General features: G+C 34.0%; 2 protein-coding genes across 2 annotated transcripts; one reads left to right on the top strand and one right to left on the bottom strand.

Moving 5' to 3' along the window:
- Positions 1–5,187: 5,187 nt before the first annotated feature.
- On the top strand, positions 5,188–8,904 carry LOC122304292. Its single transcript, XM_043116474.1, has 10 exons — positions 5,188–5,858; positions 5,961–6,016; positions 6,106–6,163; positions 6,278–6,317; positions 6,923–7,036; positions 7,118–7,167; positions 7,293–7,353; positions 7,627–7,718; positions 7,796–8,032; positions 8,476–8,904. The coding sequence occupies exons 1-10, from the start codon at positions 5,814–5,816 to the stop codon at positions 8,623–8,625; spliced, it is 903 nt and encodes a 300-aa protein (XP_042972408.1). The 5' UTR covers positions 5,188–5,813; the 3' UTR covers positions 8,626–8,904.
- Positions 8,905–10,195: 1,291 nt separating this feature from the next.
- Positions 10,196–13,174, bottom strand: LOC122304293 (cytochrome P450 72A397-like). The gene is made up of 5 exons (XM_043116475.1): positions 12,837–13,174; positions 12,351–12,571; positions 11,927–12,171; positions 11,111–11,504; positions 10,196–10,779 (listed from the first exon to the last, which is right to left on the bottom strand). The coding sequence occupies exons 1-5, from the start codon at positions 13,120–13,122 to the stop codon at positions 10,354–10,356; spliced, it is 1,572 nt and encodes a 523-aa protein (XP_042972409.1). The 5' UTR covers positions 13,123–13,174; the 3' UTR covers positions 10,196–10,353.
- Positions 13,175–16,400: the final 3,226 nt, after the last annotated feature.

Consider the following 16,400-nt stretch of genomic DNA (forward strand, 5'->3'; position numbering starts at 1 on the left):
CAGCAAGTAGACCTGACATAGTTTTCAGTGTTGGTGTGTGTGCTAGATTTCAAGCTAATCCTAAAGAATCCCATCTTACTGCAGTAAAAAGAATCATAAAATACCTTAATGCAACTGTTGATTATGGGATATGGTACTCAAAAGACACTAATCTTACACTTGTTGGCTATTCGGATGCTGATTGGGCCGGGAATGCTGATGATAGAAAGAGTACTATGGGTGGGTGTTTTTATATAGGTGGAAATCTTGTAGCTTGGATGAGTAAAAAGCAAAATTCTATTTCCTTATCTACTGCTGAAGCTGAGTACATAGCTGCAGGGAGTTGTTGTACTCAGCTTTTATGGATGAAAAAAATGCTTGATGATTATGATTTTTCTCAAGATACTATGACAATATATTGTGATAATTCAAGTGCTATAAGTATTTCCAAAAATCCTGTTCAGCACTCTCGAACCAAGCACATTGATATTAGACATCATTTTATAAGAGACTTAGTTGAGTCTAAAATAATATCCTTGGAACATGTGTCTACTGAACATCAACTGGCTGACTTGTTTACTAAACCTTTATATAGACTTAGGTTTGAATTTTTAAGAAAAGCCATTGGTATATGTGATCCCAAGTGAGAGGTTTTCTATCATACTAGTTTTAGGATATTTTCTTCTAGTTTTTATTTTCCCTTTAAAGCATGAATGTTTCAATTTTTTTTAAAAAAAAAAAGGATTTTTAAAAATAAAAATAAAAATAAAAATAAAAATAAAAACTGGGTTGTGTGTTTTCTTTAAGGTACATGTTTGATACATCACAGTTTGAGCATGTATGGAATTGCCTTAAAAATTTTCTGATCTTATGTACTACTCTTCTTTGTGCAGTTCTCTTTAAAGTATACTAACCCTATAGGTTAATTTGGCAAAGTTCATTTATAATGCACTGTGAGGAACCTATATGTAAGCATCCTATAATTAATATGTTTTTTTTAAAGATGCTCATCAAAGAGGGAGTTCATGCCTTGAATTGACTAATACTAGTTGAACCTAGTACATCTTTAAAGAGCTCTCTTCTTGCCAAACACAAAGAGTGATCCATATAGAAAAAGTTGGTGTCTATTCATTGCGGAAAAAGATAAACACCTTACACGGATCTACCACCTTGAGGTCTTACAGAAAAAATTGTTGCTCTAATCATTATGGAAAAAGATGAGCAACCAACATGAACAAAGGGGTGTACAAACTAGTGTTTGGAGGAGATGCTCATGTATCTAGGCCCTAGCATAAAGTTTGACTTTTAAGATCAAGAAACAAACTCTTGAGAGCATCTATAAAAAAAATAATAATGTTTCATTGAACAAAGGTCTCAAAAATATAAAACAAAAGAAAGGGGAAGCCAAAAAAAAAAAAGTAAAAAAAAAAAAAAAAGGAGGGAATTCATAACATGCTATGGTATAAGTATACTCACTCACATACTCACATGAACTTTGACATTACCGATTCTATGAGGAGTGAACATCCAAAAAGGGATTGTTGCAAACATGAGTGTGCTAAGGATTATTGAATTTTTTTGTAAATTCTGACTTGATTAAACTAAAGTGTTTATAGGCATGCTATTTTTTTATATATATAAAAAACTATTAATAAATAATATAGAGTTTTTTTTTTCAGATCTTTTTTTTGTTCGCTTAATTTAAAAAAAAAAAAATTTCCAGTGTGTTGAATAGATGTATCGGTTGCTTTATTTCTAAGTATAGAAGTCCCAGTAGGACTCTTTGGTACAACACTTGCACCGGGGGGGGGGGGGGGGGGTCTTCTTTTAAAACCTTTTAGCTTATCTCTTGCCCCTTTTCTCCTACACTCAGCCCCGACCCTCATAGCCTCCCCTTACCTATTTTCACGGCATCTTGATTCCTCCACACAAGCCTCCATACACAGTGCTCCATTCACTTTCATTCCTCCTCATTCTATCTTCAAGGTAAGTATTCTCGGATCCTCTGTTTTTTTTTTCTCTTCTGTTCTTCTCTCAGTTTTGGTATTTTGATAGCTAGAATATTTGTGGAGGGTTTTATTTTTTTTTGAAATCTTGGTTGTTTTGTTGAGCTGCACTACTAGTAAATGGGTTGTTTGTGTTGATTCTATCCACTCTATACATGTATTGAGGACAAAGCTTCATTGCACACGGACTCTCTGTTTTTGTTCTCCACGGGTGCACACCAAGTGTTTGTGTTATTTCCTGACTCATCTCCATTTTGTTTTGGGAAATTGTTAGGACGTTTTTTTTTATCTATTATAATAAGGTTTTATGCATATATAGTTTTTGTTTTGTTCTCAATATTCTGTTTATAAAAAAAAAAACAAAAAATTAATATAATGGTTATTAAAAAAAATTCATATGTTTTTTTTAATCTCAATCTATTCTTATCTTCTAAAAAGTTTGAATTTTTTTTTCTAAACTTAATTATTGTACTGCTTCAGATGAGATTCAAAGAAAGGGCAAAGCGCAAAAAGATCACTCCTCCTATACCATCCGAGCACTCCTCAAGTGAGGATGTACCTTTACTTGAACCAATGCAGTTAGGAGACACTTCGACTCCTCCCCCATCTCCATCTCCATCTGTGCCTATGCCCACAGAAGCACCTCCTGATTGCTTCATATCCACTGAAGCCGAGAATGTATATAGGAATACCTTCTCCAAGAAACCCGTATTGGGTGAACGGGAGGTAAGCATAAATGACTTCCCTACGGATGACTTCCAAATTATTCGACGTATATTCATTGAAAGAGGATGGGAGAAGCTCACTCATGCCTTTCCTACACCTTGTGTCGAGGTTGTCCGGGAATTTTATTCAAATATCGCCCACTTCAATTTAGATTATCGTAGCATCATCTCTACTGTTCAAGGGATTCAAATTGAGGTATCTCCTGCTATTCTCTGAAATCTATTTACTCTTCTTGAAGTGGAATCCCCTCTATACCTATATAAGGGCATGGGAGCTCCAACAAAGACTGCGATGCGCAATCTGTTTGTTGGTCCCACTGGCCCCAAATGGACTGCCAAAATGCACAGACTGCCTCTTTACAATATGCTTCCTTAGTATTGGCTCTTGACCAAAATAGTATTGACCAATCTCTGGCCTATTAGTCGTCACACAGAAATTTCTCTAGAAAGAGCTTATTTTATGTATGCTTTTGCTACTAGTGTGTCTATTGATTTTCCACATGTCATTGATATTATTCATCGTTCACATGTGAAAAAAGAGTTAAATCTTCTGTTTGGAAGTCTAATTACTAAATTGGCCATACTTGTGAAAGTTCTACTTCGAGCAAATGAACCTACCATGAAGCTGCCAGGGCCTATTTCAGCCTTAACCGTGGTTAAATCAGAGGCTGTCATCACTAAGAAGTGCCCCCTCACTATTGAGTCAGCATCTTCTCCACCTGAACCTTCCATCCTCATCTCTCAAGTTCTTGAACAAATCTTGTTATCTCAGAAGATTGATGGCTTCATAGCTAAGTGGTAGGCCAGTCAGTCCAAGTTGGAGCAACAATTGGCTGCAGTACGTTCTGATTGTGTGCAGGCAAATGATCGCCTGGTTCTATATTTCTTTGGATGTGCAACACATTATGGCAAGTGTAGCTGATTCTGACGATGAAACATAGATCTCCATGGCTGATTATTGACAAAAAGGGGGAGAAAAGTTTGAGGGGGAGTAGCAGCATTAAAGGGGGAGTACAGTGACACAACTGAAAAATTTTATCTTGCTACTTTATTTTGTTTCTGTTTTCCAGTTTAGTTTTTTGTGGTTGTAATGCAAATACAATTTGGCATGTATTTTGATTAAGATAACTGTCAATTCTGTTTTTATTAAATCACAACTCTTTATAATCTTCTATATTTTTTGTGATTTGATAATTGACATATTTTTAGAGATTTTACATTCATCAAACTGGTTTCGTCATCAATCCGCCAAAGGGGGAGATTGTAAAGGCAAAAATTGGGTAGGATTCGATGAGTAAATGATAAGGCTTATCTTATCATATTATTTATTATTATTGGATGAATGTAAAAATAATTATTGATTTGTATCTAAACAGTGCTGAGTCTATCTAGAAGTTTTAGGAGTTGTTTAGATAAGTTCCTGAAGTCAAAATCGAGTTATGATAGTTTTGCACTTATCCAGAAGAAATCTGAACAGAGTTTAGTTTATAACAGAAGAAGTTATCACGAAATGTTAGCAGTTCGTTAGGACGCGTTTTCGCGTCTGTTGCTAACCGTTAGCAGAGTCCTACTGCGACTAGAACTCTTTCCAGACTTTCTATTTAAAGGGATTCGGTTTTGTATATTCTCAAGGACTTTGAGCCACGAATTTTAGAGAGGATATTCTGAACGTTTATGAGAGAAAATTTTTATGAAATTTTTCATATCTTCTTAAGTGTGATCGTGCTTTGAGGATAAAGCAACATCGATTGGATTTCAGTCTCTGAAGTTCCAAAAGGGAAGTCAACATTTGAAAATTGTCAGAAGTTCTGGCTGCTACTGCGGTAGAAGACAAACAGGTCGTTTGTCTAGGCAAGTTAGAGAGTCGAATTGTAAATGTTTTGTAATTGATTATTGCTTGTAATTGTTCTTCAAATAATAAGATTGACTTTCCTGGATTTGGCTGCCCCGTAGGGTTTTACTTTTAAAAGGTTCTTTAAAGGGTTTCCCTTCATAATCAATCGTTGTGTCTTGTAAATTTGATTATTTATTTTAAAGTATTTAATTCGTTTTATAATTTTGATAATTGAGATCTAACTTATTCATTCAAAGAAATTGGTAGACAATTTCATAGTTTTACAGGGGTACATTGGAAATTTCAGAATATATAATAAGAATTAAGATGAGGAATAATATTATTCTAAATTTGAAATGGTCAATACTTAATAACATAATTAACTCCCAAGTATTTTATGAAAAATAAGGTTTTTGGGCTAGTTTTTGCTTAAGTGAAACCAAGCCCATCTAAATCAATGTAGAAAGATTTTCTGTTAAAATATATATGGGATCTACGGCAACCCACTTAACATGATATATTTGAAAGGAATAAAAGTCAAGCCCAGCACTTAAGGCCCATGTGAGAATTCACCTCTCTCTTAAAAATAAATGGCACTAGGCCGAATGGGCTGAAGGCCTAAAGCTCACTTTAAATTCAAAAGGGTAAAACCTCTCTGAAAAAGACAAGGGTTGAAGAAGTGAGAACAGAGAGCTCGTGAGAGAGGGAGGGACCTTGCGACAGACTCACCGAGAGAGGAGGCTGAATACGACCGTGGTAGTGAGTCGAGTTCGACGGTGGCGAAACCTTCTGAGAGAGAGAAATAGATTTTGTGGTCTGTTAGACCGAGAACCACAACGGAAAAGGAACAAGGAGGGGGATCTCGGTGTAGCCTTACCGGAATAGCGCGAGGTAGCAGGGGGTGCATGATCGGAGAGTTCTGAGCAGCCTGGGTGGTTTTCCGAAGTTCTCTGTGGTCGACGGTGGGCTGAGCAAAAACTCACAAGGGCTGTTTGGTTATTGACAGTGGAGAGAGAGCGACCGAGAGGGGTTTAGGAGTCGACGCACGTCGTGGGGGAAGGAGGGCTTACCGTTGAACCCGAGAGATATGCGGGGTGTAGAGAGTGGAAGAAATCCAATCAAATAAAATCACTATCTCAAAATAGATCTTATTAAAAATACAAAAAATAATAATTCTAAACCCTGAATTAGGACCCGTATGTTACATGAATTGACTAATCAATAAGTTATATACTCTTTTTCTTACTTGAAGACTACCAAATAATTTGAATGGAGTCAGAATCCTCCAAGGACACCACTGCTGCCCCCAGGAAGGTTTGTTTTCATTCTTTACCTTTTTAATCCTCGAATATATGTCTGCAAGGTTATTCGAACTCTATGTCTGATGATTTTGAGATTTTCTATGACCTGCTGCAGATGAGATTTGTGCCTAAAGCTCCCCCTAGAAGAGCACCAAAGCCTGAAGTCAAACCGTATTTATCATTTGGTTAAATAGCAATTCATGCGTCCATGCGTAATTCTTCTTATTTTGATTTGTTCCAATCTCACTTTCTGTTTGTAGTGAAGTCGACGAGGATATCGATGCGAACCAGGCTAAAGAATTGCTGCGACGTTTCAATGTATATGTTTTCATAATAATGTTATTCTTAATCATGTACTTCCAAGTTTAACATTTTTGGGTTCCCATTTGCTTACGTATTTGATACTTTTCTTTCTTGTTTCCTCTTGTATAGGAAGGCGCTATGAGGGCAAAATCTAAGGTTGAAAAGAAAGGTAGGTCTTTGTTATTCATTCTGCTTTCTCGCTCTTGTATTTAGGTTGAACTACCATGTAACTTTTCCTATAAAATTCTATTATTTTTCTTTGCTTCAAATTAGCAGGTAGTTAGTAATATATTATTTCTATTTGTTGAGTACCTTTTTTCTGTCATTACAGTAGCAATCAGTTAGTGTTTCCTGGTATTAGATTTTTTAATATTAATGGTTTTTGGACCAGATGACATCTCATTTTTCCCATAAACAAGAGATAGTCTTGTTTGCAGAATGAGTTCTTCATTGTCGTATCTATGAAAAAAAATCAAGGAACTCTTGAAACTGGATCATTTACTGTTCTTGGCTTGATGTTGAAGAAATGGAATACTTTTTATTTCAAGTTAGCAGGTGACACTTCACTTGGTTTCCACTTCCACTTAAATCTATTACCATTACTAGGATAAGTCCTGGAAATAAAATTGTTCTATTGCGAGTCTCATTAACGTATAGTAGTGCTGATTATGTAGTTTTGGACTCGCCCTTTATATACTTTTCCTATGAGAATTGTTTTCTTGTTGGATTTTAGTACATGCGTCTTGATTGTTTGATTCACTTTTAAATTTGCAGTGTCACCGTCTCAAATTGCGTTTGGTATAGGAGGTGCATCTCCTTCCATAAAATCATATGGTGTTCCTAAGGCTGGAAGTAGTTATGACAGCCACCAAAGGCCCGGCTTTAAGAGTATGCTCCCTTTGAGGCACTTTCTTTCTTATTAGCTGCTAGTAAGATGCTTCCAGTGCATTACAAGTGATGTTTCTGCAGGTGATAATTCTGTCTCAGGCCTGAGAGAGAAAGAATATAGAGAACCATGGGTAGGTGAAACTGTCATTCAAGTATACAAGCCCAGATGGCTTTGCTTGGTTTCCGTTTCCTATTATCTTTTTCTTCTCACACTATGTGTTCACGTAGTTATTCTTTTTGTTGGATGCTGCTGCAGGACTACTATAGTTATTATCCTGTTACTCTTCCCATGAGGAGGCCATATTCAGGAAATCCAGGTATGTTTAGAGGCGCATCTCATCTCAAAACAAATAAAAGTTAAAAGTAAGAGCTACCTTCTACAATTGCCAATACCACCATGAGTTGTACTCGCCATAAAACATTCTCAGCTTTCTATTTACCTAAAAGGGCCACATCTCACAGGTTTTAGGCTTGATTTATTTCTTTCTGTTTCCTTTTCTAGCATTGAGGATTCATTGAATGTCATGATGAAAATTGGTCTGTATTTCTTCATAAGAATGTTACTTGTAAATTCATTGCACCACTTGCAGAGATTCTAAATGAGGAGGAATTTATGGATGATCCAGAAACCATAACTTATGATGAAAATTCAGTGAGTCCAGCGATGGAGCTTGGTCTAATGGTTGGTAACCTCAATTAAAGATCAAATGGTATTTTACTCTTAAATCCATTATTATTCATTTGAGGTCTGGTTTGCAGGAGGAAAATCTGGAACCTAGCATGTTCTTTCTTCAGTTACCACCGAATATGCCTATGATAAAGCGATCTGCTACTGCTGATAGCCGGGAGGTAACTGACAGCTCAAGGCTTCCTGGGGATGTGCATGTTATCAAAAAGGCCTGTTCTTTCAATGAGTTACCAGCAGGCTTCATGGGTAAAATGCTAGTGTACAGGAGTGGTGCTATTAAGCTGAAGATTGGTGATACCCTTTATGATGTGAGTAGGCTTTGTATAACCAAGAATGTAGAATGGATCATTATATTACTCTATGAATCAACTAAGCAAAATCACCGGATATAGTCCAAACTCACAAGTAATTTCCCTATCATTGGATATTTCCTATTAAAGAGTGAACGTATGAGTTTTGTTTCATCCAGTAAATGAGTATATCTCACCCTTTCATTTTTTGACAGGATAGATTCAGCGACTTTTTCACTATAACTAAGCTCATCTCAATACTTATCAATTACCTGTAAAACTTGTTATATTACTTAGATAAACTTTTGAGTTAGGCAATCACACAAAATTTTAATTAAATAGTCTTGTAACAAGATCCTAACCTTATACACGGTCTGATGTGACAAAGTGCAAAATAAAAGAATATTGATTTTCCATCTTACATCTGACCTTTAACCTTTTCTTTTCTCAATTGGAGTCAGGTTTCTCCAGGTATGGATTGTGTTTCCGCTCAGGATGTTGTTGCTATCAATACTGCAGAGAAGCATTGTTGTGTAGTTGGGGAACTCAACAAGCATGCCACGGTTATCCCAGATGTGGACTCCATGTTGAATAGTATGGCTGATTTATAATTCTTGCTCGTTGGCAACATATATTTGGTATAAATGAACCGATAACTTTTTCGAGGAAAGAATTTACAATTTCACTTCACCATTTTTTGTTCGGAATAAGTCACAGAATAGGGTGACAGAGTTGCAAACAAAGCTTCAGATTGTGCCTGGGAAGGAAAACTTTGTTTTGATAAGTTACTCCTGAGAAAGGAAAATATAGCAAGATAATTAATTAGAACATTTTGTGTTTGGATTACCCAACGAAAAAAGAAGTTTGTGTTTCTGAGCATGATAATTTAATGATAATAGTGCCAAGTTTTCAAACATAGCGTGCGATATATGGATGTATCGTATTACATCATCATTATGTGGCTAATTGTGATGACTGTTGCTGTTCAAAGGCCAAGCTGCATGTTTATTAAAGGGGAAGTTCCTTAGATTCCTCTTTGGTCCCTTTAGTCCAGGATCTTTTAATTCATTTCTAATTTATCAAGTAATGGTTCATGATACTTGGAATTCCCATTCATTTTCCGCTTCAAATATCATCATCGTTTTGGAATATAAATCTATGTTTTTAATTCCGTTGGGCTAGAATTTTCCATTCCGGTGTAGTGTCCGGTATACTATATCATCCCGTTCTGTTCCGTTTCAAATTCTAGCCATTCCGGTCAAATTCTGGCCATTCCAACTGAATTGGGATTTTGGTCTCCATTCCGTTTAAAGCTATTTTTATAATTTTCTTGTACTTATATGACATTTTTGTAAATTTTAAATTCATAAGATATTTAATTAATTCTAAAATATAAAATATATTTATATAATTTTAATTTTTTTTGTAATTTTAAATATGTCCCCTCATTCTTTTTTTTTTAATTATTTTTTTAATTTTTTAAATATCATTATTTTTAATAATTTATCTATTTTTTAATTTTTAATTTTTTTAATTTTTTTTTTTTTTTTTTGTCTCAACTTAAGTTTGTGATCTTTTTCAATATATATTTTCTTATAAAATTTCAATTCTTCCATATATATACACATACATGATACACACTTATGTATGTATGTATTTATTCTATTAGTTAGTTTATATATATATAAATATTTATATATAATATATGATTAATCTCAAAATGGTACTGATATTGAAATATTTTGTTCTAATTCTTAACCAAAATGGTCACTGGAACGGTATTCAAAACTTTGATGTAAATAACTGTAAGGTTCTTATTAAAAAATGTATATAAACTTTAAGCATCTTGATCTTTTATCAGCTTAGTACACCAACTGGTACCATAAACTTTGCAATTCAAGACTTTCATAAAAAAGATCACAAATATTGAAAAGAGAGGTGATATGTGTATAAATGGATGAGTTAATGGATGCAATATTCAGTTTGAGGTTCTATGTGTTCCTTATCAAAGCATAGCTTGGATCCGGTAGAGCAAAACTACACGGGACGCTGTTACCATCATCATGATGTGAATTTGTAGAGTTCTGTTAGGATTCAGTAATCCTAAAAAGCTTTATTTTGGAGGAGTTTGACCATTTCATTCCTACCAGATGCTACTACATAAGAAAGGTTATTCCCAAGTACGAGCAAAATATTTATCCAGATCTTTATAGTGTGGAAGATTCTAAAAACATTACAGACAGAAATAGAAGCATAACAGGCAACTAAGTATTCTTTATGATTCAGAACAAGATTAGTTTTTTTATTTGGAATTCTCTTATGTTCTGCTTAGCTTACTACTAAAGTGGGTGTAATATGATTTGAGCTCCATGCTGTGGTTGAAGGGTCAAAACAGTCTTGGGGGCGTGAGTGTAGGAAGGCGAGAGCTCGAATGAGAAATTTTGAAGAATCATGACCAAAGCAATCTTAGCTTCCATGATGGCGAAATTTTGGCCAATACAGGTCCTTGGGCCCCACCCAAATGGAAAGAATGCTAACTGATCCTTCGATGCTTTTGAAACACCTTCAGAGAATCTCTCTGGTTTGAATTCCTCTGCGTCATCACCCCAAAGTTCAGGATCATGATGGATGAGTAATGTAGGTAGTACAAGATCAACTCCAGCTGGGAGGGAGATATCTCCTATCTTGGCATCCTTGCAAGTGTGTTGATATTGAGCAATCACGGGTGAATATAACCTCTGGACTTCATAAAGTATCATGGTGACCTGAAGGAGAACTTTAAAATTTTCAATGATGAAATAGATATGAAGGCTTTTAGGATCTTGGAGAAAACTAGTTGAAGCCATTCTATATTTTGCAATGAAGAAATTGTAAGGATTTTATTTTATTTTATCTGGATGGTGACAACATTAACCAGTAGGGATGGAACTGTTGACCAATAGTAGTGTATCATTGGTGCCAATTAAGGTTCATTTAGCAAGCATTTTGATAGTACTTTTCTTGTGTTTGAAAGGAAAGATTGTGTTTGTCTAGGCTCTTCTAAGCCAGAGTAGTACTTAAAATGTAGAAAGTGGTCGAGTTGAGAGGACTACTTACTATCTTGAGGTGGGTTATAGCTTCAGAATTGGGTTCATTTTTTGCACAGACTAGTAGGACTTCTTCCCTTGCCTTCTCTTGCCAGTCTGGGTGCATAGCTAAGACTATCATTGTCCATGTCAACCAGCTTGAAGTTGTTTCTTGGCCAGCGAGGTAGAACTGCTTGCATTCCTCTATCACTTCCTCAATTGACAAGCCACTATCAGTTGTAGCAGTTGCATTTTCTGGTATATCGTTCTGGTTATTAGATTGCAAGAGCAGGCCTAGTAAGTCATCAACCCTTGATTCTCCAGCCCTCGTGGCATTCACTTTCCTTTGAATTATATTCCTTAGCATTGATTTGATCTCTCTGTACAGCTCCTTTCTTCTCCTGTTCTTCTTAGTTGGTACGAATCTATACAAATAAGATAGAGAAGTAATCTTTTTAAATCTTTCTCATATTTTCCGTACAAGGAGGCATGCCTGTGCACATTATATCAAAGCTTCTTGATGTAGTAAACAAAGCTTGGCTATAGCACATGTTATAGGATAAATCTATTTATTATCATTTTTATAAACCTCTCAATATTTCTTGATGTAGCATTAAATAATAGTCTATAAGTAAAATATAATAAACAGTTTCCAATCATTTAGTATCATATTATGGAATGATGAGAGGATGATGGTAAAATGGATAATGAGTAGTATTACTCAAACACAGCATGTGGAATCTTCACCATCTCGGGTTATAGATGATTGTTTGGAAAGAAACTTGTAGAGGACTTCGATCCAGAAAAAAAATCTTACTTTCATGTTAGCTTGATACCAGCAGCATACCTAAAACCAGGAATATATGAGGTTTGCATGGCTTCAAGAGTTAGTACGATCATCTCATTTTGAAGTTCAAAGAGACGTTTCCCTTCTTCATAGTTGCTTCCAAACGCTGCTCTAGATATAACATCTGCACTAAATTTTTGAAGATCAGGCCAAACATCAACTTCACAAGCTCCTCGAGGACCAGCCATCTTCTGCCATCGTTCAATCATCTCACTGCAACTGGATGTGAATGCCGGTATCATCCCCTTCAGAAGAGAATCAATGACAAGTTGTAAAGAGTAGAAGAAAAAACATACTAATCAGGAGAACTATCAAATGGGATGTTTGAAGATCATTCAAAAAAGAGTTTTTTTGCTTTTGTTTTACAGTTGAGCCTTGCATTTAGTTGACATGGTATAAACTGAAAGAGATATTAAAGTGGCACCTTCAGTTTCTCCAAGCGGAAAGCAGGATTGATTATACTTCTGCGTTTTGCCCATTGCTCACCCTCTAGAGTTGTGAGTCCCTTGGTCAGAATGAGAATAAGAGGGCCTAGTGGAGGCTTTTGGAAGTGCCCTAGCTTGTTAGACAGAACTTCTTTCACCATCTTCGGATCCATGATAATCAGCCTTGGTCTTGTCCCAGCCCAAAACATACATATCTTCCCTGTGTTTAAACAAAAGTGAAACGTGTGACAGTGACAAGACTTATATTTGCAAACACAGACATGAGAACCTTTTACTATGTATATTAATATAAATTTTCTTTGTAAGTAGTGTATAGAACATACCTTCCATGTAGTTCACATGTTAAATTAGAAAAAGACTCGAATTTTTCTGAGTGTAAAAGGTGTATCCTCTACATTTGTTCGCAAGTAGAAATACTCTAAAAAAGAAATGATGGTAACTCTTTTAACCTTATAGAAACATACCGTATTTTTGGACAGTCTTTAGGGTGAAGGGATTCACACGAGGAACAATCTGATGATTTAGAGTAATGGGTTTAGACCATGCTTCTGTTATTGCCTTCACAAACTCTTTCATGTCCCCAATCAGAGGCTTGTAAGACGTGCCTCTAATTCCTTGGCGTTTTATGCACCTCTCTAGCGATTTGGGTTTCCACCAAATTGAGTAGGAAATCCTCACGATACCATAGAGGAGTAGAAGCAGTGAAGAGAAAGCTAGAGAATAGAGCACAGAGTCATTCATTCTTGACATTTTGTCCGGGTCTCTAAGAGTCTAATCTGAGATGCTTTGTACTAATTCAGGGTTCTAGACTCAAGTTTCTGTCTGCACATCATATAGCTAACTCCACCCTATTTTGTATTAATTTTTATTCAAATTCTTATCTTGTGAAGGAATTTAAAACAGCTCGTCAAAGATTTTGTTTTATATTAATGATTTTTTATGAAACCTTCTGACTTTATTTATCTTGGAGAAGGAGGTAGTGTACATATTTGAACATAAACTCTCTCATCTTCTATTATATTGATATTGCAGATGCAGACATCATTATTTTACAATTTTTGCACTATTTTTTAATAACTATAAAGAAAAATTATATTCTTAAGTCAGTATATTAAACACACATAATAAAGTATTTATATGATATAATTTGATTTGAAATTAATTTAAATTTTATAATTTAATTTTATTATTTAAATAATGTGGATGATATTTTCTATCTCTCTGTTTAAGAGTAGAATAATTCATTTAAAAATTATTTGTATATGTATATATTTTCTTGAGATGATAAATAGAAGAGAGATGATATTTTCTTACGATCATAAGTAGAAGAGAAATAATAATTATAGTTGTGAGTGTGTAAATATAAAATCACTTTAAAAAAATAAATAAATACGAGATTTATATTAAAAGAAATTAATATTTTAATAATAAAATTTACTCTTTTATGAAAATAATTGTATAATATTTAAGTAATCTATAAATATAAATAGCATTACTCGAACTACGCATGGTTTGACCGAATGTTGGATGATCAAAGTGCGGGCTTGCTTGAGGATCAAGTCTTACCCAACCAAAAAGTTAGGCGTGGTCAGCACGCACATTGGCTTTGTGTCTACCGGAAGAAATAATAATAATAATAATAATAATAATAATAATAATAATAATAATTTCTCAAATTTTCTTAATTATTTCTCACGTATTAGTATTTTAATAATATGTTATAAGTACTCTAGTCTCTTGTATCTACAAAATGATAGTGGATCTTCAATCCACAACCACGTTTTTCACGAGTTTGAGATTCTTGTGCCAAAGTAGTTAAAAGAAAACACTCGAAAGAGAAAAGGAAACGGAAGTGATTAATCTTATAATTATTTTATAATTTATATTAAATAGAAAACAATTTTATAAAAGTTTGAAATTTAGTTTTAATGAAAGATATAGTTATATTAATTGATTACAATATATATTGTAAAATAGTTATAAAAGAATCTATGCGTTGTTTGGAAGATTCATCTCATCTCATTTCATTTACAAACATCACTTAAATACAAATATTTTTCAATTTGAAATTTTTCAATTTTTTTATTTAATCATTATCCATTACAACTTTTCTAAATTTCTAAACAAAACACAAAAAATAGTTCAATTTTTTCAAATTTTAAAATAAAAACAATATTAAAAAATTTTATTATAGTAATATTTAAACTTTATAATATTTTTATTCAATTTTTATTCTCAGAACTCCATAAAACATTATAACTCAAACTATTTCAATACCATTTATAATTATTTCATTATCATTTATAGATTTTTCATCTCATCTCATTCTCTAAGCCTCTAAGGCCTGAATTAGTTATACAAAATCAAAAATCTCATCTCATCTCATTTCAACTTATCATTATAATTTTTTCAAATCCCCATACAAAATATAATAAACAATTTAACTTTTTCAAATTTCAATACAAAATTAATATTAAAAAATTATATTATAACAATATTTTATTTATTACTATTTAAAACATTTCATCTCATTTGATCTGTATAACCAAGCGGGATCTAAATATCTACTAAAAGTTCTAATGCATTTCGATGATTCCCTTCTAAGCAGTAGGGAAATGCTTGATGCACACGAGCTGGGCCTAGCTAGACATAGAAAATTAAATGCAAGGGATCAAGTGTTAAGAGCTAAGACTCAATATCTGTTACAATCCAAGGTAATAAAAGAACTAATAACATAGAATGAAATACTAATGAACTCAAACTGCCCATGACCCAACAACATATAAACTTTCAACTTAGGTCATGTTTGGGCCGGATGGTTACGAAGTGCATGATGGGAGTTCCAAAATGCGCTCTCATGAGTCAAGCTTGTATTTGCAGAATGATGGTTCTGATTTGTCAATCTGATGATTCTTGTGATTTTGAGATGTCCTTATGGACGATTAAGGAGTCTCTGTCTAGAGTCATGACCTTTGGGAAGCGTAGTTTTTTTTGCTTCTTTGGCACCCAGGAGAGAGCAGCTTCGGTTTCTTGATCGTTGCTGAGGCTTGTCCTCGTTCTTGGACTAAGACACCACCAAACCTAGCTATAACACTTCGGAATCAACTCTAATGCTGCAACCAGCAGTAATGTTGCCACAGTGGCAGCACATTGCCGAGACCCAAATGAGACAATTGTCCACTTATGGTACAAGCACATGATAATTATGTCCACCAACCCAACCACTATAATTCTAAGTTTGGAACATTGATAATTTTTATCGGGTCTAAATTATATTTAATGGATCATATTGGATAAGCCAATGAGTGATAACTTTTTAGGTTGATTAGGAGTTTTAATTAGACTTAATAACTAGGCTAAATCCAATTTATTATTTATTAAATAAGTTAGACTCCTTTTAGAATTTAAAGATTGACTATTAAAAATTTATTTTAATTTAAACTCATCATTGACTGAAGTTTCCTACACAGTCTTAATCACTGACAACCCCACATCTTCTTGAATAATCGTGATCGAGTCAAACTCGAACTCAAACTCGTTTGCATCTTATTCCAACAGATATACAACTTTACAAGTTATCTTCACATTAAAACTCTTTAACCGAGTCTAACTCAAGTTGATTGTCATTCTCTCCAAAATCTCTATATAAATATCTCTATTCCGAGTGTTATTTAAAACACAAAAAAAAATCCCCATCTAGCACCATGATTGATGTTGTGTCGAAAATTTTAGGAAATAACACTACAAGATAAGTAGTTTGACCATAAATTAAGATTATAATACATTATAAACTAGTTATATATTATTATTATTATTATTATTATTATTATTATTATTATTATTAAAGCCAGTTATTTTGAATCCAATGTTTACGTACCACGCATATCATGATATTTGTAAGCACGTCATTCATCATATTTCATTCTACATATTATAGTTATGTATGTATTATGCATCTCATGGATCTCACATTGCATAAAACACGTAAGCTTATAGAAGATCAATTGTAAAATAAGTTCATAACAGTC

Source organism: Carya illinoinensis, chromosome 3, assembly GCF_018687715.1.
Source record: "Carya illinoinensis cultivar Pawnee chromosome 3, C.illinoinensisPawnee_v1, whole genome shotgun sequence".
NCBI lineage: Eukaryota > Viridiplantae > Streptophyta > Magnoliopsida > Fagales > Juglandaceae > Carya > Carya illinoinensis.